Source organism: Anas platyrhynchos, chromosome 2, assembly GCF_047663525.1.
Source record: "Anas platyrhynchos isolate ZD024472 breed Pekin duck chromosome 2, IASCAAS_PekinDuck_T2T, whole genome shotgun sequence".
Classification (NCBI taxonomy): domain Eukaryota; kingdom Metazoa; phylum Chordata; class Aves; order Anseriformes; family Anatidae; genus Anas; species Anas platyrhynchos.
The window spans coordinates 133,962,534-133,987,336 of NC_092588.1; the positions used below are offsets into that span (position 1 = coordinate 133,962,534).

Genomic DNA, 24,803 nt, shown 5'->3' on the forward strand with positions numbered 1-24,803 from the left:
ACAAAGAATCACCTGCAGATTTTAAAATTTAATAGATTTTTCCCATTGTTACATGGTACCACAGCAAAACAATGTAGTTGTTCAGCACAGCTGCACTAGCCCAGAAAGCAGGTCCAAGATACTCCCCCAGCCCTACTTAAACACGCTTGGTCTACAGAGTGCTCCCCAATCACATCTTTAAGCAAAGGAATCCTCATCTCACTGCTGTTCAACAGACATTTTCCAGCATCTGGATGAATATATCACTTGAGACCTAGTAGACCCAGTCATTTATTCCCAATCCTGCTTTTTTAATCCACCCGAAGAGGACATACTGGACTGCCACTTCCTTGCAGGATTACGAAGCAAGTGCTAAACTCATTCCTTTGGAGCTCTGGACAGTGAAACAGCTTGCTTGCTCTGTCACAATATCCTTCACAGGAGGGGAAAGCAGAGAGAAATCTCATCTTCTGGATGCTGAGGTAGTCCATTCTTCAAAGTTATATGTGACAACGCAAATAAGGTGCCCAACTGTTTGCTCCAAACCTTTTGCAAGCAAAACCACATTTTTATTAGTACTGAATCTCATTTGTTATTTCCTCCCTTATTGCTCTGTCCTCAGAACCATCATCTCCTCTTGCAGATTCTTCTCTGCTTTATTCAGGGTTCCTTCAAACTCCAAAAACTTAAGTAAATTTAGCTAAGAAAAATGTCGCTGTCAGCACCATGCCTCATGGTTCCTAATACAAACCAATTAATACGAGCCACCTGACACCAATACAGCCCTGCCTCACTTGCTCTAAGACCACATCAGAAGCTACTTCGTCAGGCTCCTTTCCTTAGTGGGAGTCTAGAGGCCACGGCTATTATTGTGATTATCACCATGTACTGTAGCTGTGTGTTTTCAACCTTCCAACAGCAACATATTTTGGCAAAATCATTAGCGAAGTAGTGTCACAGTTTTGCAGAAAGACCCCAAGAGAGCTGAAATAAATTTTCACTGCAGGCAACTGCCAGAGATGTTCAATGAAGTTTATCATGACAATTGAAATGAAATGAAATTAATCCATCCAGAAGAGCTATGAAAGGCACCCCGAATTACAGTCATTCAAGACAGGAATGGGATGGCCATATGCCGTATGTGTACATGACAGAAGGGGCTCAATTTCTACCTGATCAGCTAAACAAACAACTATACTGTGTTGAGCAGGACATGGACTGTTAGGCCTGTTATTATGCTGATCTAATAGCTCAAAACCCTCTGAGAGATTTACAACAAGCAGTAATTATCCCAACAAAAATTAACAAGACAGTCATCAGAAGACCTGTGTGAAAGCTGGGAGATGTACTCTGCAATCCTGTTCTTAACCCCTACAGAGTTGCTGTACTTTCTGAACAGCTGGGGTTTGTGTAGGAGATGTTGTACTCCACCATACGTACTTTAAAAGATTAAAATGCAAAGGAAATCCAAAGCTGCATTATTTTTTATATCATCATAAAAGAGCTGGACACTGACACTCTCGCTCTTACTCCCTGTTGTCTTCATACATCTAACTTTCTGCTGGAAAACACAAGAAATTCTGTTTCATCAGTTTTGAAGACAAAGTAGGATTACATATTTTCCCTTTCATCTGCTACTCAAACACCATTATGTGATGCACGGAAGTTGGAGAAATATTTCATATAAAAAATGGAACTAAGAAGCCAACTCATCTGCCTAGTTTCAAAGTCGCCCCATTCAAGAATGCCTTGTGAGGAAAAGCATACTAAACACTTCATCTACGACTTGCCTCTACAAATAGAGCTGACATCACTGCTGTTTGCTTAGCTGCCAATCACCTATTCAAATGAAATCTGAGTATTTCGGCAAAGTTAACATTTTATAAGGCCGCAATAAGGCAAAACTTTTTTTTCACATTTTATGCCAGACAAGAAATAGATTATTTATGGTTTCAGCCTTCTTTTTCGTTTGGCAATCCTCAAACTACAAATCAAATCAGAATCCGTTACGCTAATTTACTTGTCTAAGTACTGCATTCCTAACACACTAATTAATTAGCAGCCAATCTTACTGACATCTTTGCTTTAAACAAAGACATTTAGCTTTAAACAGAGACATCTTAGCCTTGCTGAATCCATCAGCTTTCATAAAGCAGAAAATTTCCCAATGCTTTCCATGCCATGATGACCATCTCTCAGAGAATATGATCCAGCCATGGGTGGAAACAGCTCGGCGACTTAACACTGCCACCAAAATGCAGAGTTCTTGCTCTCTCCTCCGTATCCACAGCCCCTAGCTCCCAGTGACACCTTTCCAGCCCCCCAGAGGATTTGGACCTCAGCTCGTCTGCAAGCTGATTGAAATGAGGGAACCAGAAGAAACTATCTGATTTTAGTCTGACATTCCAACTTCTTCCCTTCTTAAGTCAGTTTTCTGTTGTTCTGGTGAATCGAATGAGTGCACCGAGTGTCCTAGTGCTACAGCAGGACAGTGGATGAGGCAGAACCATGTGGTCAGACAAAGGGATGCTGTGGGGTCTCCCAGTTCAACACTGATGAGCTGTCAGTTTAGCTCAAACTGCCTCTTGAAATCAGAGCCACAGATTGACTTAGTAAAGTCCATTACATAGCTGAAGACTCCTTCAAAACTCATGTCTTTTTGCAGATCCATGTTGTCTTACAGCACTGCAAGACTTCCAGCAGCGTAACTTGCTTTTCTTCTTTGTGTAAGAGTTAAACTCTAGATACAGATGAAACTAGAAAATCGTGTAAAATTATGTTTCTGACATTATTTGATAGGATACCTATTGTCATGGTTTGAACTTCTCATATTTTTTCTGTCAGGTGCACACAATCCCATATACTCATTCTGCTGATTGCCCAAATTATGCAAACCATCAACGTGGCACTGCAAACACTTATTTAACTAAGTGGTCACATTGGCCTTGTTTAAGTGAACCACCCCCTGGGCCTGCAGGTTGCTGCTCCCTCCATGCCAGAGCCGGGCTGTGAGCTCTCAGGGCCAGCTCTGAACTTAACCTTGGTTCAGCCTGCTGCAAAAAAAATTGCTCAAAAGCATCAGGAAGGGTATTTTCCTAGGAATCTTCTAGCACACTAGGGAGCATGATAAGTATCTCAGAGGAATGCTATAACAGGTTCGATATTGCTTGTAGAGACACTCTAATTGGACTTTCTTTCAGAGGGCCTTGAACCACTTCCCTGCAGAGGGCTTCCCTCTGTGTTATTTCAGTACCATTGTGGAGTGGGAAGCAGACCACGTGTCCTCCCACTGTGTTTCCATTCTACATGTACAGGCTGATACATTTCAAAACCTCCTTCTGTGAACTGATGCTGAGCATCCCAGGACACCCAACACAACCATCAAAGATGCTCAAAGGGGCATTTGCACAGTGATCAGCAAGGACTGTCCAAGCTGGTGTCAACACTGAACTGTCCAGGTTTCAAATCCTTGGCTCCTTCCAGATCATCTGTGAATAGCTTGATTCTCTGCCATGGACACAGCTCGTGACCACTAGAACTGAAGGCTTCATCAGCTTTTCTGTAATCTCAGAATAAATCAAATATTTGTAAAAGAAACACAACCCACAGGCTTCTGGTATTCCAATGCAAAACAAAGGACTCTGGGCTGTAACATTTTTGCTTTCTCTCTGTAGCTTCCACTGATGTTCCTGGAAGCCTCTCACTATCAGGTTATGTTACAGCCCGAGGAGCCAGGCAGTCTGACACGATGTCCTCATGGCCAGACCACCTACGGGCAGAGACAGCCGTGCTCCTGTGGGCATGGCAGGCCAGTGCATCTGTTGGCTAGACCCAAATGTATTACAGCACAAGAATATGATAAACATCTCAGTTCACCCTGAAGCAAAAAAAAAAATAAATGGTATGTGCTTGTATCATTTTAATTTAAGGGATACATAAAATATGTATTTTTACATGAGCTGATTTTTAGGGAAGACAGACACAAGCTTCAGAGTAAAAATGACAGGATGTGTCTGCACACATGCAGTCTGATCCTACAAACCTAAAGCTGGGGCTGAACATGAAGTGTGCATTGTATTGTTTGAATAAAAACTAGAAAAGAGACAGCAGTGCTTGTGTCAATGTCACGAAGATGCACAACGCACTGTGCACTTAGGGAATCCTGATCAGCCTCCGGAGACATCATGGGCTTCTCCTCCTGCTCTCAATAGCTCCTCTGCAAGAACGCATGGGGTGATTAGTTATTACACACATTGCCAGACAATGGTATGTCCTTTTCTTAAAAGACTTACATGGGAACAATACGAAGATATAGGCTCTGTCTGTAAATACCAAGTATCACTGCATTACAGACCGACACAGACTTCAGACACTCTGATACAGAATTTACCAGCAAAAGTATAAGGAAGTCAAAAAGTGCCACAGCATGTTTAGGTATCTCTTTATTCTAAAGAAGTCCTTTTTCTCTTGTTAAAAGCACGAATTCAGCCTGGAATCTAAGATCTAACTATGGCTTTTCTACTTCCAAAATATCATTGATGATTATCTGTTTTTTCTATCAAAGAATTTCTTTTTTGTATTCAGGTGGTTAAATTTGAGCAGTTTTAAATTCACAGATTGCGCGTTCTAACTCTCAGAAGCACTAACACTGGTCAACATCTTCCCAGGGGAATGTTGTCCTGGTGAAAAATGGCAGCTCTTAGAAATGGAAAATTTTCATGCAAATATGAATTGAAAAATATGATTAAGAAGTACTGACATAGAGTTTTACTGCTTTAAAAAGATGCTTTTTGATTTTTTTTTTACATGTAGAAATTCCTTTCAAATTGTATACAAAAAATAAAAAGTCTTATCAGCATTGAATTTTGCAGTCCTAGTGAAACAGAACATTCCACTGAACCACGCAAGGTACATATTGAAGAGGATGTCTGACAATGCATTTCAGCTCCTGAGCTGTGGATGTGTGCTGACACTGCTAAAAATGTAAACATGATTTCTGGGAGTCAGGTAAACAAAATACACTTTCCTTCCCTGATGCGATCTACTTGTAACGCCTACTGAGTCTCTATGCAGAAATACAGACTTGTCACCCTGAGTGCTTTCCTGAACTTCAGAGACTTCAGGATAATAAACACTTGCTAGAAAGAAAAATCTATGTGGAGATTTGTGGAAACCAATTCCACAAGGTCTGTGTATCACACAGATACTGTTTCAGAAGGACAAGCCCTTTTTTATGTACATACATTATGTTAAAATATAATTCACATTGATTTGTCTGCAGAGCAATACTCAATTTGTTACTCCACACATGAGCTAACTGCTAAAATAGCAATTTTAATAAAACACCCCCGTGACTGCTAGAAATCAATTTAATTGGTAGCGCAATGCATTTTTCTTCACCAGAAAAATAAATAATATTATAGATTATTGAAAACGAAAATATTTCTAGGAATGAACTCTGGTGCTCCCTTGTCATAATCCCAGAACCTGATTTCACAGACTGTCACTAAATACACAGTTAGTATTGCTCCTGCACCAAACGATTTCATTCCAATGCTGTGAATCTAACGTTGGCTTCAATTCTGCATATACCTCAACAGTAAGGAAACACTTGCAGTTACAGAACTTAAAACTCTAACTAAAGCTATGAAAGTTATGTGTGTATTCTCACTGGCACAGTCTGAAAAAATAACAATTATCTTTTCTACGCAAAACAAGTAAAGGTTACAGTTACCCTGCCAATAGAATCATAGAATCATAGCACCTATCCACATCTTACCATCACCAGAAGTTGTTTTGGCTCTTCGATAATGTAGAACAAAGTCTAACAGTTCTTATGCTGTAAATCAGGCTGTGCTGTAGACTACTATTATTTTAATGAACGAACCAGGAAAGATTTTGCATTTTGTTCACAGAAGGCCCCATCCTGAGAAACGGTGAGCTCTACCTACACAGCTGCTTTTGATGTTAGTACCAAGGTGAGATCAGAACCTTGAAAAGATCCATTCAAAATGCTAAATTTAAGCTTGTTTTTGTAATTCTGATAACTTCGTTCTTGCTTGATCTTTGGTGATCGGGTAATTAAGGATGAGTTTAGGAATGCAAGAAAGCACAATTTTCTCCTATTTTATTAACACAACAGAAGTTGTGGAATTAAACCTAAATGTTGATGGCATCTCACTGAAAATTCATTTAAGCTTTATGAAATCAACAATGGTCTTTATTAAAACATGCTAGTCACTTCCACTTCTTAATGAATATTCATTGTATAGTTATTCTGGAACTCTTTATTGTCATTATTTGATGAACTCTGGAAAAACAACAGCATTCCTGTGTTAGTATTTCCTTTAAATCCTAAATGATAACCATACTATTTATGTGTACACATTACAAGAGTTATGGATTGGTTCAAACAAACCTTGACTTAAGCCATCCAGACAGGACACTTGCTTAGTATCTAGATTTTCCACTGGATCTCCTCTAGAAACTTCTCCAAAAGATGTCTGCCTTTCAAATATGTTGTTGTTATTGTTAACCTGGCTCCCATTTTGCTTCAGTAGCCTGAAAACTTCTGCTTCCAAGTCTCGTATCTGGAAGAAATACAACACATTTTTAACTATAGCACACACACATCTGTATTTTTTTTCTGTATTATCAGACAGAATTGTCACCAAACCAATGAGTAAATAATACTCACACGAGCTTGTAAGCCTTGAACCTCTGCAAGATGTGCTTTCTCCAAATCTTCTATTTTCTTTCGTTCAGCTTCCTGGCGTTTGATGAAGTCAAGTTCTCTTAGGGAAAAAAAAAAAAAAAAAGAAAAAGAAAAAGATGTTCTTGCTGTCATCAAAAAGCAATCACATTCAAACAGAAAATAAGATTGTTCTGGTGTACTAGATGTTGGACTACGCATCAGAAAATTCTGTCCTTAACAAATATTTTACTATTAACCTAGAAATAAGTATGAAACTGCAATTAAGACAAAATGTAAGCAATTATTTATCATTCTACATCAATATGCTATGTGAAAATACAAAAAATAAAAAAGTAAAAGTCTCCATTCTGCTGTGGGAAATGGGATAGAATCTCTGTTTTATGAGAGTGAGAGTGTACTTTTTCAGTGAAAGGACAGCCAGAAGTTTTCAGGTACAAATTTAATTTTCTAGTAAGTTTTAAGGAAATCTGTTAGGTGTTTTTAGGAGTCTAAGATAGTTAAAAACCATGGACTACATCTTTTACTAATATAAAGTGGAATAGCAACAGAAAAGCTATACAAGGTCAATCTATCTATTTTTCTTACTTCCTTTTACTTTGAAAATCGAAGGCACTTATGATTAAAAGCACACGACATAACAGTTAGTTCTGGAACAGTCACGAAATTCCAATATAGGTAATGACATTTTGAATATCTTTTTTTTTTTTTTTTTTTTAAATTGGACAGGGTATTTACTTCTACGCTTCCAGTTTTCACTTGACATTGCTGTACATTTTTGAGTTTTCTTTTTTAAATGACCACATGTCAGCATTAATTAAAAAATGCTGCACAAAAGAACATTTGGGGAATGGAAACCATTATAGAAATATAAGATGTTATTATTCTTCCTAGCCATCAGAGAAAGGGACCACATGAAACAGAAGGGGGCAGGTAACCATCAGTTAGCTCAACAGCTCAAATAATCCTGGCATCTACAGGAGGAAGAAAAATAAGATGGAAAATGTAACAAAACAAATTGCTTTTGTGTGTTACATTAGTACAAAGCAGGAGTGAATCCAGCTGATATGTCACTATAAATTGCAGCAAACATTTCTAATCAAATGCTCTACTATGATTACTTTTGGTTGTTTGCAACCGCATTTAGTTATCTACTAATCCTGAAACATTCCAATGTGGAATAAAACAGAATAAATCTTTATGTAGTTATAGTTATATTTTTTTTCAGCAATATTAAACTAATACTTGAATAATACTAACGTTTTTGTTTTCAATGAAGACCTTGTGGTTTTCATGATAAAAAAAGTGAAAAATGTTGTTTACCTTACAGGGATTTAATAGCGGGTTGGTTTCATATATCAAAATATATCACATACATGTTTCCTATCTGGCCACTAATTCATTTGCTGAGCCTGGCGTAGCTGCTTACTTTTGCTGAAAATCCTTGATTAATTTCTTTGCCTTGTTATATTTCTTCTCCAGAGCCTGATACTGGCTTTGCGTCTCCTTGAGGTGCTCATTCACTGTGTGACACAGGGTTTGTGCCTCAATCCAGTAACTCTCTAATTTCATCATCCTCTCCTTATTCTCCTCGATGTTCTGCTGCAGTTGGGTCTTCTCCAGCTCCCACCTCACCTTCTCATTCTCAGCTGCCTGCAGCTGAACAAAACAGTATAGATGCCAGTCAGTAAAAAGGTGCAAAGTGCAGCCGAATAGGTTAGGATGAGTTCAAACAACAGGAATAATGAAAATCACTGATTAACTATAAAAGTAATATGCCAGCAGAGAAAAGAGCATTTCAAGACTAATACATACACTGATGCATACCTTACTCTTTCTCCTAAAATGAGGTAGAACCTTTGCTCTGTGTTACAGTGCAGCCTCATTGATTCTCTAAGATACACTAACACATTTTAAAACGTCAATAGTGGAGTATTTATGTAAACTGCAGGGTTAATCAGCCAGCACTGCAAATGAATTTTGCTCTGTGTATCTTGCTCAGGAGTCTGAAAGCTTTCATACCCTTTCAGACAATGAGAAACATCATATCTGAAGAGGAATTCCAGATTCTATATTTAAGAACAATTTGAAAAACAATAGAAAAAAAGCCAATTGCATTTAATCTATCTGTTTTTTCCCCCAAATTGGAAATCCTATTGAAATCTTACAATGCCTTTTTTCATATCATAATCTTGCTTAATCTAGAAAGCCAAACAAACGAGGCTGGAAGTAGAATAGAAAATTTAACATCAGGTCATAACCTAGGATTATTTTCTGTTTAAGCAGGCATTGAGTTTTGCATCTAACTGAAACTACGCCAGAATTATTATGAGGACAAAGAGAACCTGTTATATTACTCTTGTTTTCTTTAAACTTGCTTACCACATTATAAGGAGCTAATATTAAAAGGAAAACATATCCTTGCTGTTGTAGATTCCTGCCCTTAAAGGTGCTAATTCTGCCAGACATATCAGCGCTGTTTAACTTTCTGATCAGTGCGGTTCCACTGCTATGTCCACTATTTGGCAACAGTGAAGTCCAGTGTTTTTTTCCAAGTGACCTCAAAGAAGCCTGAATATTACTGCTGAATTTTTAATAATCCTTAGTGCCCGTGTAATTTTTTTTTTCGTTAATTTTTGTTGTAGTTAGGTTTCTTAATTTCCAAAAGCTAGTTGCAAGTTTCAGCATTTGGCACCAAATAATGTTAGGGTTCAGGGTAGGGTATTTTTGCTGCCAGAATTTATGGAAGGAAACCCTGTCTTACACATCCCTGTTTACTTATCAAGACTGCTTCATTTGCTCTTGGCAGTTCTGCTAGCACCACGGACGATGCACACAAAACCAGAATAGGTTGTTTGCAATTTTAGTAGTAACACACATATAAACTAGCCACATTTTCTTTGGCTCTATTCAAAACACCATGTAAAGAAAGAAGTCCAATACAAAAAGATGTATTAACCCTAATCTTGCAAATGGATTTGCACAGATGAATGTTTACACCCACGCCATGAAGTCAGTGGGGCTTGGCACAACCCCAAGGGATTGACCAAGCAGCTCCAATTGTTATATTGGAACTGGAAAGTAGACAGGAGAAAAGATTTTTGACTTTTTGAACTGAAATAATACAACAGAAATTGTTATTACAGAAAATAGTTGCATTCAGAATTTGATTTTAACAATACTTAATGCAAATTTGATAAACGCTATACAAAATGCATGGTGAGTGCAAATGGTTACTAGAAAGAAACAATCATCTAAAATATTTTTCTGAAGTACAATTTTCTCTTTGTCTTCTTTTATTTCCTTTATAATGTACTCAAACTGAAAAAGAAGGATGTTATTATAAAACCTAATTTTACTCAACAACAGAATTATCAGTTGACTTCCCATAAAGCTTATCCTAATACAAAAATACAATTTCTTTTTATTGCTATTGCAAATTCAATCTAATAACTAGCAACCAATTGTGAGATGTTTTCTGTTAAGCTGGTAAGAACATCTAGAACATCTATTAAAGAGAACTGCAACAGTAAGAAACAGCTTTTATTTTTTTTCCTGTATAAAAAAAAATAATATTTTAAATGTAAAACCTTTAAATATTTTTTTAAATGTTGAAAAAAGGAAACTAACATAAACAAGATATCTTAACATCACTAGCAAATACAAAATCTATGAACTTAGGCTTGAATATTCAATCCAAATATAATCTAAAAACCTGAGAAAATGCATTAGAATTGTAAAGCTAGAAATCTGCTATTTAGCCATTATGTTATTCCTTAAAATGTATGTTTAATTGAAGCTACACAAGTTGGCAGTTTCTCTTAATAGCAGCACTTAAGATTTTACTTGAAACTTTGAATAGAGAATATACAGCAAGACAAGATTTAGCTGAGCCACTGTGTTTCTTAATCTGCCTTTAATAAGGACGTTGATTTCTCCACCCACATAAAGATACATGTCTTCAGATCTGATTTTGCATGAGGAAAAAAATCAGCGTGTATTAACTGCATATTGATTCTTACCTTCGTCTTCAGCTTCTGAATTTCAGCTTCTGTAACTGCATGTTTGATTTGCAACTAAAATTGAAATATAAAATAAACAAGTGAAGTCACAGAGTACTCCAGTATTTTTAAAGCCTGTGCTGCAAGTTGAATACCTTATTACATAGCAGAAGGCCTTGAAGAGTGCTGCAGTGCAGTAGATTGTAAATTAAAATGTCTAGCTTGCAAAATGACTCAGACTGTGCAATCTAATTAAAGATAGGATGCCATCTAACCACTCATAATTTCAAATCAGAACATCCAATCTGTTTAGCAAAACCAAATGTCTTCTGCTTAAAAAAAAAAAAAAAGAAAAAAGAAAAAAAAAAAGATGTTATCCTGCTGGGCTTTGCTCTCCTCTGATGTGAATGTGAAATATGTCCCAGTGCTGTCAGTAAGTCCCTCGATACTGATTAAAGCAGGCATATTACAAAAGAGCAAATACAGGAATAAGTGATTTAACAACTAAGGGAGTCGGAAAACCTTCAGGGGATGACTCCACGTGTTTGCTCCATGCAAGAGAAAAGGTAAATTGATGCTATCCTTCCCCGCCATTAACTTGAGTTACTCCGCTCAAGCTAGCTAATTTCAAGGGAGAGCAGTTACACCAGGAAACAGTAAAATAACAGGAAACAGCATACAGGCACACAAAATGACTGCAAGTAGATTAACAGCCCTGGCATTGTGCTAAAGGTTGTATTTGCATTGCCAAGCACCGTGCCACAATAACAGGGGCTCTGTGCCGGGAAATGGTGGGTGCTGAGCACCTGGCACCCAGCTGCACGCCTTCCAGGGGATTTCTTTTGGATTAACCTACATCAGTCTGCTCCCCCCGAAACATCTTTGAGTTTGGTTTCCCCCCAGAGGATTAATATTTGCCTGTTTCAGGAATACTCTGAAGCAGAAGCTGAAGCACAGCTTCCAAAGCATAACCACAATCCCAACGGCAATGATCATATGTACGCGTGTGTCCGACAGCGACCTGCACCCAAATCCCCGCTGCTTTGCTGCTTAAAGCACACGATGCTGACAAACTGCTGGCAGGCCCCAAAACCCTACATCTACAGGACCGTTTAATGTGAACCAGTGACTTGTGTGTTGTTGGGTGAGGAGCAAGGGCACGGGCAAAACCCGAATTTAGCTTGAGCTAACACTGCAGGGAAGACGAAACCTTAGTTCATTATTTATGAATATCAGGAATAGTTATGGAAAAGCATGTTTTACACGGTGGTTACTACTCTTACAAGACTAAAGGAAGCCTTTGGGAACAGTTTATGTTGAGCTAGTGGTGCGCATGAGGGACTTGCACTGAATCACAAATTATCACCTCTTGTGAAGCAGCGGTTACATTCTCAAAGGCCAGGCTGTTATAAAATAAATAAATAAAAGAAGGTACAAACAATTCAAAAGAGAAATTCTTTTGGAGAAGAGGAATAATTTTCAAAATAGCAGGAGTTATCACAGAGCTGATCAGTACACCCATCCTTGAGAAAGGCCTCGCTGCTTTTGAAGTTCCATTTTCAGGGCACCTCTTGAACCCTTTTCTTGTGGCAATGCAGGACACACATCCAGTTTGGTTTGCAAATCAGCCTCAACTGATCTAGTGGATAAGCCTAGTCCCTGTTGCTGGAACATTACTGAATTTATTATGGGAGGAATAAAGGAGGCACTCATGCAACTGGTTCCACCTGAGGAACTGTTCAGGCATCTTCTCCTTCCACCAGTCATCTCTTGCTTACTGTCTCTACAGGAGAATGTGAGCACTTCTAGTCCCTAGGGTTGTCAGCTGTCACTTAAATTGACCTCCCAGCTTTGCACTAAAAAGCATTATGAATATTCTGGTGCAAGAGGTTAGTTGCAATTTTTGAGTTCACTCAAGCCAACCTCTGATCTTGCAGAGACATTGATAACTAATTTTTCTCATTTTTCAATTTCTGTTGGTAGTGAAAGACAATGACAAAAAATTATGAAAGAACAATCTCAAAATGTTACGGTGTTTATATAATGCCCAGACCTTTGCTTAGTTCAGGTCATTGAACCTCGCATTCAAAACCTCATTGTTTTGGAGTGAGGTAAAATCAGGGGAAGGATGGACGCGATAGACTTTGCCCTTTGCAGAGTTAATAATGAAATCAAAAAGCCAAGACTCAAAGCCTTAGGCTACCTGCTCACAATCCATTCCCATCTCTAAAAATCCCACAAACCAGTAAGCAGCATTTATACAGCTTATTATGACATACAAATAAACTCCAAATTGTTGCATAAATGGCAATCTGCTCAGGTACAGATGGTTTTAACAGTTATTTTTACACTCTCTGTTATTATGTTAAAAAATGAATACTGAGCACCCAGTTGGATCATTGAATCTGTACATGGTACAGCAGATCCCACTGAGGCAGAAGAAAAAAGACACTTTCCTGTCAAACAGGCAAATGTGTAAGGTGGACAACTAATTATGCCTGCAGAATACATGAGAAATACTAACACATTGTGGGTTAGACTGAATAGTGGGCAAGGTGAAGGATTTGACAAGCAGATTTGGACTCCACAGTTAAAAATATTGAAGCAAGTTTTCTAATAGGAGAACAAATATACTTTATTCCATGTCCTATATAAAGCCAGACAAATCCTTGGCAGATACTATTTTGCATTTTTGTTTCCTAAGTCAACATAAATCTGTGAAGGCTTCATTTTAACAAAAGATATTTTGAATAATTTTTGGCAAATTAATTTTCAAAGATGTCTTAAAAGCTGATTTTCTTCAAAACAATACAACTTTTTTTAATATACTGAAAGAGAGTATCTTGAATTCATCTAAGACCGTGAGAGGTAGAATGTAATGAAAAGCTAGTAAATATTAAATACCTGGAGTACAATGGGAATGAAAGCACCCAATAGAAACAAATAATATACATAAATTATTTTGTATAATCATGGCATATAATAATGCTATATATATACATGATACATTATAAATAATTTGCATATAATAATCTCTTTTTCTATAGATTTCATTAAGATGTGTGAAATATAACATCTAATTCTTAGTAAGATGTCCCTTCTCCCTACAGATCTTGTCCTTCTTTAACCACCACAGCTAAAATAAAGCTTCCAGCTCTTTCTATGAAAGAAGTTAAGGAAAATCAGTCTCATTTTTTCTATTGTACAGCCAGGAAAACAAGACACGCCAAAGTAGGGTGATTCACCCAGGAATGCCCACCTCTATTCTGACTTCCATTCCAAAGCAAAGCATTTTCAAAGTATTTGAGCATATTTTTCTTTGCTAATACTGAATTCAACTAATTAGGTCAAACTATTATGTTTAAAGATTATGTCCAACCTACTTGTTTAATACTTTCATTAATCTCCACAGTAAGAACAAGAAAGAACAGTTATTCTTTAAATACAATTCCAGAAAACACTGTGTGGGCTTGTGCAGTGTGATCATGAACAAGTCCTCTAGTGTTGAAGAAATTCAGGGCAAATACCAAGAAAAATACATGCACTCACTCTGCAAGAGCCAACAAAACGCAGCTGTGTACTGTTAAATACAATCAGCAAAACAAAAGTGGCATGCTCCTACCAGCGATAACTGTGTGGGTTAGTGAAAAAGAGTCCACTCTTATGCAGGAACATTTAATGTTTTCTTCTCAGGCTCTTATCCGCATTTAATGTGGAGGATTCCAGAGTCCCTTAGTCCAAATTTAATTCCTTACATCTGCATTTTAAGGCCATTAAGCCAGACAGGTCTACAGATAGCTGCATATCAGTTTGGACATGCTCAAGTACCTCAGTAGTCCAAGCTGATGGTAACTGTTTTCAAGCATAGCTGTATAGGTAAATTATTCAAAACTCAGTGTCTTGTCCATCACAGCACCTCTGCTTTCCATAGCCTTGTTGCACTGGCACAGTCAGAATGACAGCATTACCACCACATTGAGAAAATCATTATGCACGATGCAAAGTATTAGAAAATGAAGTCAACTGTCCTGCTAATTTGCATAACAGCCTGGACTTCAAAGTATGGAGTGAGAAAATTATCAGATAACTAAACTAAAAAACTTTCAGGAAACAATGATGAAAAAACAGTAAGTGTCCAGAAGGTACAGAGAACAACACCAGAGAAAGGAAAGTCTGGTTGCTCAGTGACTGATTACTTTTTACATATTACTCTCACTGGAGACGAGTAACAATATACATTACACTTCTATAAAACACTGGTTTTGAGTGGAAGGAAAGGGAGAAGAGAGGACAGGGGAAGAAGAACAAAAAGTGAGCCTCTCTCTTTTCAAACTTCTGTCTGGGCCCAGCTAGCTTATGCTGCCCAAATCTCCTATGACATTCTGGCTCCTTACAGCATCTTCACTGCATTTAGAAAGATGATCTTTACTGTCATTTATTGTCTTTATTACTCTGGGTTTGGAGAAATCCACCTGTTCCATGTCTATTTGCATCATGGTTCAGGAAAGTTCAGCAATAAACCACATTAAAAGTACAACCTAAAATGAGGAAATGTTTCTCAGAACTTTGGTATGCTACACGAGCTCAGTGACTGTGATAAACATCACTGATAAAAGCTTCCGTTAGTGCCAGTGGATGCTATACAAACTCTACAACCACAGAGGTTTGGTAAAATGCCAACTTGAAGCAGGTCTGCTTCCCCTGTATAGCATCTTTTTAAACACATAACTAAATATATAATACTGTGTACACTGATGAGTGCTGCATAATGATGCAGGAACTATGCAGAGTGCTGCATTTTCACTGAAATTTAGTATTCATTATTTGATTTTCATGATCACTTTTGATTGGAATCGTACAAGAAAAAAAAAAAAAAAAAAAAGAAAGAATAAAAAAGCAACCTGCTGGTAATGAATTAACTTACACTTTGTCTTCCTGGTCAAAAAACGCAAACTAAGTGCTGAAGTAGAATAACTTTTTGTTCTGAAAATTAAATTATAAATTATCCTCTATCAACACAACAGTCCTTGAAAACCGATGTTAAAAAAAATCAGAAAAACAGTTCTTTCTATTTCTTTTAAGCAGAACTTTTACAGCCCTTCCACAGCACCAGCTACACAAACAGCTAGAAATCAATGCCAGTATTTAAGAGAAGTAACAAGCACTGGGCAGTGGGATTGCTAGAAATCTAATTCCAGTAAGACACTTCAGAAATATTTTCTGATCTATAACTTACCTCTTTGAACTTGTGAGCCAGCTTGCTTGTGTCCACATCACTGGGGGAGAACATGTCATCATTTTCTGGAAGATCAAACACTTCGATAGCCATGTCACCTCCTGGAAGGACAGGTCCCATGTCTTCATCTTCTTCATCTGTAGCATATTCCCCTGTCTTAATTTTATAGCATTTAAGAAATTCTAGTTATCATCTTATTAGGCAGACTATTTAAAGACTAATAAAGCTAGCGGGCAAATACAGCATACTGAATACAGGAAAGGTTATATTTTTGTTCAGATATACTGCAAGCAGTTACAAATTCTATCAGATAAACTATAATTTCACAGTAGTATTTCAGAACATTAAGAGAGAGGAGAAAAGCATATCTTAAGCACTACACATTTCTAGGGGCCAATTACTGGTAATACAGTTTTCATCCTTTTACAGATGAAGCTTTCTTTTCCATAGAAAGAACTCTCCCAATTCATTTCAAACTTAACAAGGAATCTTTTCCAAACAGAAATGGAAGCCAAATAGGATGGATAAGATTTTGACTGGCCTTTTTAAAGCCATCTGGAGGTAGAAATTCTCCAGTGATATACCAAACTGAATTTGAAAATCCATCGGTTTGTTCTTTATAAACAAATTCATGATATGAAAGTGACATCCACACAAAAAGACAACAGCAGAAAAAAGAAACCAAGTGTCAGAGACAAGTTTAGAGACAAGTTAAAGTTTACAGAATTTTCACTCTGAGTAAGGAGCTGCTTTAGGTAGCTTTAAACAGGAAATGGGGGTGCCTCTTGGGCCAGTAAACCACAAGATGTGAACAATTTGCTGACAAAACTCTAAAAAAATCATAACCCATAATCAGTATCTCCAGATTAGACAAGAACAGTAATATTGAAGAGAAAATCTTGCAATATTAAAACCCAAGTTGCCTAGACAATCTTTCACACATACACCTGTACTCATCTCTTCCTGTACCTGATGTGGCTGGATACCTCTCTGCTGCAGCGGGGCTCCCTCTGTAAGCTGCAGTACATTGCATATGAATCACAAATACTCTGCTGGCTATGCAAGTGTGTACAAACATATTATAAAGCAAACAATTCCTTCAGGGCTACATCTATAAAGCATGGGAATAAATAAGCACATGGAAAAGGAAGGGTGGGAGAAACAGTGCAGTCCTTCATAGGTTAATGTAGTAATGCTTAAAACACTGAGGTTTTGACAGAATTACACAAATGTTTCTTCATGCCCTTTCGGCTCCTGATGTGAAGGTAAATAAAAAATAGTATCAGAACTGTATTCCCAGTAGTGCTCAAATTATTGATTAGTGCCATTTTTGTCAAAACAACTCTTCAAGAGGCAAGAAGTCAGATGTCCGAACAGTTCAAATCTCAACTTCCTACCTTCCCAGCTGTCATTTAAGCTTCTGTCTCTGTCATTTAAAAACTCGTGCATGCAAGCACAATGAGTGTAGATGTGTAAGTTTAAAAAAAAAACAACAAACACAAAGCACACGGAAAATACAGAATGATTTGGTAAAGTAAGTGTTAAAAGAACTGACAAAGAAGGCAAACCACCAACATGTATGACCCAGCTGTACTTTAAATATGTCACTGATAAAGCGAGCAATTTCTTAGGAGAGTTATCTCAGTCTGTATACATAAGTGGATATATATTCTGCAACTAAATGTACACTAACCATTTATTTTATGCATTGTATGTGCACTAAGAATCTTTCTCTTAACACCCACCCCCCCAAATGGCTATATGCAGTTTCTGTCTAAACAAAATTATACAACTAACTTTCCTTGCTTTTTCCAGGAACATGCAACACCACCTTCACGTACTACCAGGGAGGCAAGAAGCCTCTAAAGAACTCTAAAATCTCAATGAGATTTCTATTAAATGAGTTACTGTGGGGACAAAATACTAGCTAAACTCATGTACTGTCAATTTTGCAGTCACTGTCTCTGAAAAGTGTCTAAGGTGATATACAACTATCATTTCTCCATGAAAACAAACAAACAACAAAGCATCTTGGCTGGTCCATCTGCAGTGGCGAGGAAATATCTGAAGCATGCAAAGAGGAGGCATCTTGGCTCAGCTCTGTGTGCTTTTTAAAGCAATATATTAATTTCATGCAAAATGCATTTTTAGTAAAAGAATAAAACAAATGGGTTTAGTTAAAAATGATGTCTGCAGAGACTTAAACTAAAAAGAAATATTTCACAGAAAAAGAAGAAAAGAACATTTAAAATGGACTAAGTTATACTGGGGAAAAAATCAAGAACAGGCAATATTCTACTGGTCTCAGAAGCCCCAGTGTTTGGGGAGGGACATCAGGCACATTAGAATGAGCACAAAGGAAAATCTTGCTGTACAGACTGAGTGTTGATGGGCACAGTCATTTTTGCTCCAATTAATACAAAAAGTAGTAATCAAAGCCAAACTCTGCAATTTAGTGGAGTAAACAAGACAGTGGGATGACACAAACGCATTAGAGAGCACAGAAATAAATGGGACTTCGGCTCTTGTCTTCAAACGATGTTCCCATCTTACAATCACACGAAGCACAAATAACAGGTTCAAAAGAAGCGATGTGTGCTTTACAGAAATAGAAGTTGTAAACTACAAAAAAACATACTTTCCCTAAACTAATTCTCGCTTTTACCTGACATGAACCTACTAACAGGTTGTTCAGACCCACTGCCAGTAAGCTAGAATAAGAAATTTAGTGTTTTACAAAAGCAGACAGACGGACAAAAGTTATTTAACTCAAAAATAACAAAGGGAACAGCAACTGCTTGAGGTTCCTCACAATTCATTTTGGTTTTGTAGTTGACAACAATATTCGTTGTACAGTAGCTAATGAAAACCCATGTGCTCTTTAAACAAAACCTCAGTCTCTTTAGTCTCTACAGGTGAGCAAAATTCATCCATGGAAAACAGGTGAGCAGAGGTCTATTTATTGTTTCAAAAGTACATAGGCCTCAAGGTTTTCCCATCCGCAGGAGTAGCTTCTGCTCCTAGCCATCTAATTTTGCTATACACTGTCACAGCAAGCAGCATGAAATTATCTTTATGAACATGAACTGCGTTTCCCACTTTAAAGGGGAAAATACATTATTCACATTGTTTAACTGTGTTGTAAATTCTTGAAACAGGCCAAGCCCCCACAAGCACTAAGGAGCAGCAGCACCAGCCAAGAAAAGGCAGACAGACCTTCCCAAATCACCATAACAAAGGGTGCATCAAGCTAAATGTTGTATTGAAACTCCCCACAGTCAGGGAATGCCATTTGAAGAACTATAAAAATAGCTCGAACCCATCCCTTCATTTGATATTTCTGAGAGTTTACACTAAATTCTTTCAGAAGAGCTATATAATGCTACTGTATCAATCATTGCTTTTACAGAAGTAATTCATATTAATGATGGAAAAATTGCACTCTGAGAGGCCTTGTCTCACAGAAGTATTCTTTACATTTTAAGACATTTAGGCACACCGTACCATTCTTCTTTTTGCCTGTTTTGTGATATTCTCCAATGGTTTTAATGTTGTTTTCCTCTCAGAATATCTTGATAAATAAGAATTAAAAATGAAAAAGTACTCCAATGACTATTAGTGTCATTCAAATACATAAAGATGTTGTTTCAAAGATGCCCTACAACCACTTGTCCATGGCCACAGTGAACAGGATTTGTCAATATGATAATAATTTCACATCCTGCATCACTTCAGGGCAGCAGGTCATCTGCTTCATGTGACTTTTGTCTTTCCATGTTGAACACAAAGATGGTTTCATGTTTAAACTAAAATTCCAAGAAATGTCATAATTTGACTACAGCATGCCCAGAACACTGTGTTAACGCAGCAAAGTCAAGAGGTTTCAGTCAAGGATACAGATTCGGGTTTTATTTAGCAGGCTAGCTAGGTGATACAATGACAGTGCCTATTTGAAAGCCTTCAGGTCTTGTTTTTTGACAGGATACAACAAATTAGAATGATGTGGGATTTTAGGAAGCCAGGGGAACTGGTGATGAGTAAAGTTTGCAGCAGGCTACCTAGCAGCAGCACCTGAAATGCCATACTGTCCAATATTTGAGCTATCAGCAGCTCAGAGGGAAATGCCATTTACTGCACGTACTGCTAGCACTGCCAGACCTAAGTAGTACATGAAAAATTACAGATACTGCTGGTTCTGCTTCGCTCATAGGAACATACCAACAAATTGTGAGCTGCTGCACATTTATCCTGCTTGTCTTTGCATGGATCCCACTATGCATACCTACTTTTTTTTTTTTTTTGAAAGTGTTTGTCACTTCTGCCCAAGTTCTCGTGTTTCTGTGCAAAGACATGAATGACGCAGCATTTGAAAGCATCTTACAAGCTGTGACAATGTGCAAATCATTGTAGTAACAGATTCTCAAGTATATGCAGGACACTTCAGGGTTCGCACTACTTTTACAGTAAATGATGCTTCTTTGAGAAACACAGTGTTAGCATCAATCTTCCCCACCAAATAACGGACATGCAACATTCCTGCAAGGTGAATGAGAAATTACAGCAGGCAAACAAATATCTAATTCAGCACATGACTGAAATCCAATGCATGCTGGCTGACAGAAGTCAAAATTTTCTCAGTATTGCTGCTATATTACATAACTATGATCCTTCCAGAATAATTAGATGAAGCTTGGGTTACAATGAAGACTATTAACCCTCAAACCAGAAGAATGCCAGCCAGCTGGTGACACAGCAGAATACCAGGACCTGAACGTGCCTGGAACATGTTCTCTTCCTGTGATTTGGTCAGCTCACAACTTTAAAAAACACAGTCATGTGTAGTGACTCTAGGACTCAAACCCAGATTGCTGATTTCCTGCTCAGGAAACCTGATAAGCTTTTGCTGTCTTTTGAGGCTCAGAATTTGACAGCTGCAATGGAGGGTTGATAATGATCATTTTCTTGTGTATTTATGTAGTGGTGTCATTGGATATCCATGTCACCACATTTTAAGAACTGTATGAAAATGAATGGGATGGTTTCATAGCTCTGAGACTGAGCAACTCTTGTATAATTCTTTGTCATCTCAGCATGTCACATCTTACACTGGCAATCCATATTTTCCTGAGCTTCATACAGTCAGAATCACTATCACTGTGAGCAGATAGACTTGAAAGTGTAAGTTTTTTGGTATATTTGTGGATTCATTCAGACAGTGTAAACTGGTATTTTCTTGCACCAAAGATGCCTTGCATACCAGAGCCAAAAAATGCAAGGCAGTGGAGTCTGACATACAGCCACATTTGCCCTAGCAGAGTAAGGTAAGATCATGTTCATATTTTACAGTAAATAGAGCAGAAGTGTTTGTGGTGACCAAAAATGTCTTTGTACTGTGTGGAATGTGCATTAGAGCACATTACTACTTCCAATGTGACAATTGCCTGGTTGCAAATTAGATGAGTTTACTTGCAAGGCACAGTCAGGTGACAAAAAAATAAACCACACTGAGGACTGCTGCAGGTTCCCAATACAATCTACTTCTTTATAATACCGTTAATTAAGAAGGGAAACATGACCTACTGCATACTTCAGCAACTACACTCCATCCATTTATTCTGAGAATAAGGCTTACCACCCATCTCCCATACACCATCATGTGGGAAATGAGTATTAAACTTTGGTGATCCCAACATTGTTTGTATTTGAGAACTGATGCACTCCTGCATTTGTTCTGAAGCCTAATTCCTTCTCCTACCAAAAGCGATTTTTGATGACGCTCTGGATCTCCTGCAGTAGATGTCTCTTCCTTTCTTCCTCCCCCTTCCCTCACATAGTACATAGAAGTCCCATTTGCACTGCATAAACTAATGGGCAAAACATACAGATCATAGTCACAGATGTGGCCATCACCCCCCTGTGTAGCACTATAATAAGAAAATCATGCCTTTAAGCCTGTTAATTATTTGTACTACCTTCGTTTCTCTACGAATAGAAAACTTCTTGCATTTAACATTTTTCCTGTTAAAAATTTATGTGGGGAATGAAGCTTAAGAGTTTTTAACTTCTGAATTGCAAAAAGGACAAGAAGACACATCACAGAAAGTATCTGATACCTAGTTACTCCTGTCCTGTTTCACTGCTGTGCTGAGAAACCTTTGCATGGTCACCTGTATGAAAGTGTCACTGTTAGCATCAACACAGCAACAATACCTACTGAAGGCTGAGGTACCACCACGATCAATATTGATCCACACAGATTTAACAAGGTTTTCTTTATTGTCAGATGCTGAGTTCTGACATTTGCCTGGAGCATGAGGGACAACAAACCAAACCTTTGAGATTTTTGCAGGTGGATGTGTTCACTAAGTAAAAGGCTTAATGCATCAGCTGCCCGTGTAGGTCTGCCTTCAGCTACACATCCCTTTATGTGTACATCAGCTATCTAGGACACACCTCTCCTGCCAACACAAAAGCCACCAGACTATGTTTAAGACAAAAAAGTTGTCATGGGTCTTCAAACCCTGATGTCAACAGCATGCTGTGATGAGTTGTCTAATGTTCCAAAGGCCGGAAGGGAATTGTCTCTTTTTTATTTCTGAGGTGAGGATAGATTTCCTTCAAGAAACTAATCAAGATCTTGAATTTTAATTCTAGGTTAAGCAGGAGTTAGAATAATAGCATATTTCTACTGGTTGAGGAGGGAACAGAGAGGATACAGACTTTCTAGCCTTCGTGGTCTTGCACAAGCACATGTACATATTCATCCCTAATACATACAACTTTCACTTATATGAGTTAATTATGCACCTATGATGGGATTCATTCTAACACATATTGAAAAATTTTTATTTTTAGCATCAGTGGAAACTGAAGTGACTGAAAGCATCACTGGGGCTAGATAGGATTTTACCAAGTTTTCTGGAACACTTCTTATGATCCTGACCTATTGCTAGTTTAACAGTGTGTTTCAAAATACTCTCAGCCAAGCATATCCTTATTTTACTTCAGACTATTTTTCTTCCACTTCACTGTTTAGAAGCCTTCTCTCAGGACCTAAAAGAATACTAAACTGAATTAAATGCGTTGCATAAACTCTCTATCCTATCTCTCCTTCTCTATCTTCTCCTTCCCCAAATAAAAGAAAACAAAATTTTGGCCTGGGAAAAAACACAGTAATACATGGAGTCTGAGATTTCAAGTAATATTGTTCAAGATAATGTGAAAGGAAGGTGGTATGCTTGAGCTATGTGGAAGTGACTGGTTACACCAACTGCCTTTTATCCTAACTCAACCTAGCAGCTAATTTAGGGGTAGCATAGTCGTCTCTGAAAAAGATCTCTCATTAATCTTTCTAAGTATCTTGACACTCAGGCATACTGGGAATTTTAAGAGAGCTGGAAGAATTTATGAAAAATAACCGAATAAAGCTGATAGCTTTAGAACCTTTGTATTGGAACATCAGGCACTAATCATGAAGATCAATAAATGCTTCAGACAAGGTAGATTAATTCTGCATTGTGCAGAATAGCTGTTCACACGGAAACAATAAACAGTGCATGGAAGGAGGAGTCTTACTGGGAATTTTCAGAACATTTCTTAATGTTCTGAATAAAGACAAACATTAATTATTCTAGGAAAAAATGAAAGGTCTAAATCTTTCCCAACCCTGTAGAAGTTAGAAGGTGACTTTTACCAGTTTTCACAAACATACAAAAAAAAAAAAAAAAGGCTTCAGAACATGCACAAGCAGATCAGTTTTTTTCCCTGATCTCAAACAAAGCAGGCACCTTCAGAAGAGCACTGATTACAGAAGCATCAACCAATTTGATATTTGCTTTTATGGAACAAAAGAAATCTTCTAAGTCCATGCTGAAAAGCTTTGCAGTAACTTTGTTCTTGAAATCAGATTGACTGCCAAACCCTAAAACTCAGCAGCAGGGGTAATTGACGGATGCATAGTTGACCTCTGTGTGACAATTAAAAAGCAGAAACCAGGAAAATAGAAAACAGAACATTAAAAACCACTGCATAATGAAACACTAGAAAGCGAGTTACCTCATCATCATCTGCATCATATTGTGCATAATGCTGTTCCAGGAGCTCTCTCTGGCGGCGTTCTTGTTCTAGAGTTTGGCTGATCAGCTGTGCAACCTCACTCACTTGTCCTGGTTTTTCTCGTCCAATTACGAACCTATAAAAAAAAAATTTGAAAAAATGATTATTCCTATTGTTTTACCAAAGTTCTTGATTTTTACCTGTTTTTAGTCTAGGGAGTGGCTTTTTTCTTCACAGATACATGGATGTGATCGCTTTAAACGTGCTCCGTGGACTCCTGTTTGCCAGAAGGGCACCGCGTGCCAGACACTGAGTGATCAGACCATCACGGTATTTATGGGATGAAAAAACAAAAGTGATGGTGACCACTAAAGCATTCACTCCAAATTTCTGTAGAAAAGATTTACTGAGGTTGAACTCCACAGATACAGACCTAGAGCAGGGCAATTTTTTTAAAACAGTATCAGCTCTTCCAGTCCCCTAAGAGCAGCACATTTCTTGGAGGCCTATGGCAGTGCAGAGGCACAGTACCGGTATGGACAAACTTCTGGCAGCTCGCAGTGAAAGGAACATGTGCTAGGGTAACTTCTTTCTCCATCTTCTCGTACAAGACATTTCTGAGCTTTTCTATTTGCCTTTCTATTTGCTGTCTATAACAGAGAATCTATTTCCACATTTTTAAACCTGACAGATACAGCCTCCCTAACTTTAAACTGAATTTAAGCTTTATTTCATGAACTTCAGTTGCTAGGGAGCATTTTTCTCCACTGTGAGCTATCATTGAACACTGGAAGTGTATTTCCTTGGCGTAACAAAAGAC

General features: G+C 37.8%; 1 protein-coding gene across 6 annotated transcripts in view; it reads right to left on the bottom strand.

Moving 5' to 3' along the window:
• Positions 1–24,803, bottom strand: part of PPP1R9A (protein phosphatase 1 regulatory subunit 9A) — a 147,457-nt gene that overhangs the window by 21,315 nt on the left and 101,339 nt on the right. For all 6 annotated transcript variants that reach the window (XM_027450811.3, XM_027450810.3, XM_027450815.3 and 3 more), the window contains exons 6-11: positions 23,984–24,119; positions 15,929–16,084; positions 10,714–10,767; positions 8,121–8,350; positions 6,677–6,773; positions 6,398–6,569 (exon numbers count right to left, since the gene is read on the bottom strand). In XM_027450811.3, coding sequence (XP_027306612.2) covers positions 6,398–6,569; positions 6,677–6,773; positions 8,121–8,350; positions 10,714–10,767; positions 15,929–16,084; positions 23,984–24,119 — 845 coding nt within the window. The remainder of the gene's footprint in view (positions 1–6,397; positions 6,570–6,676; positions 6,774–8,120; positions 8,351–10,713; positions 10,768–15,928; positions 16,085–23,983; positions 24,120–24,803) is intronic.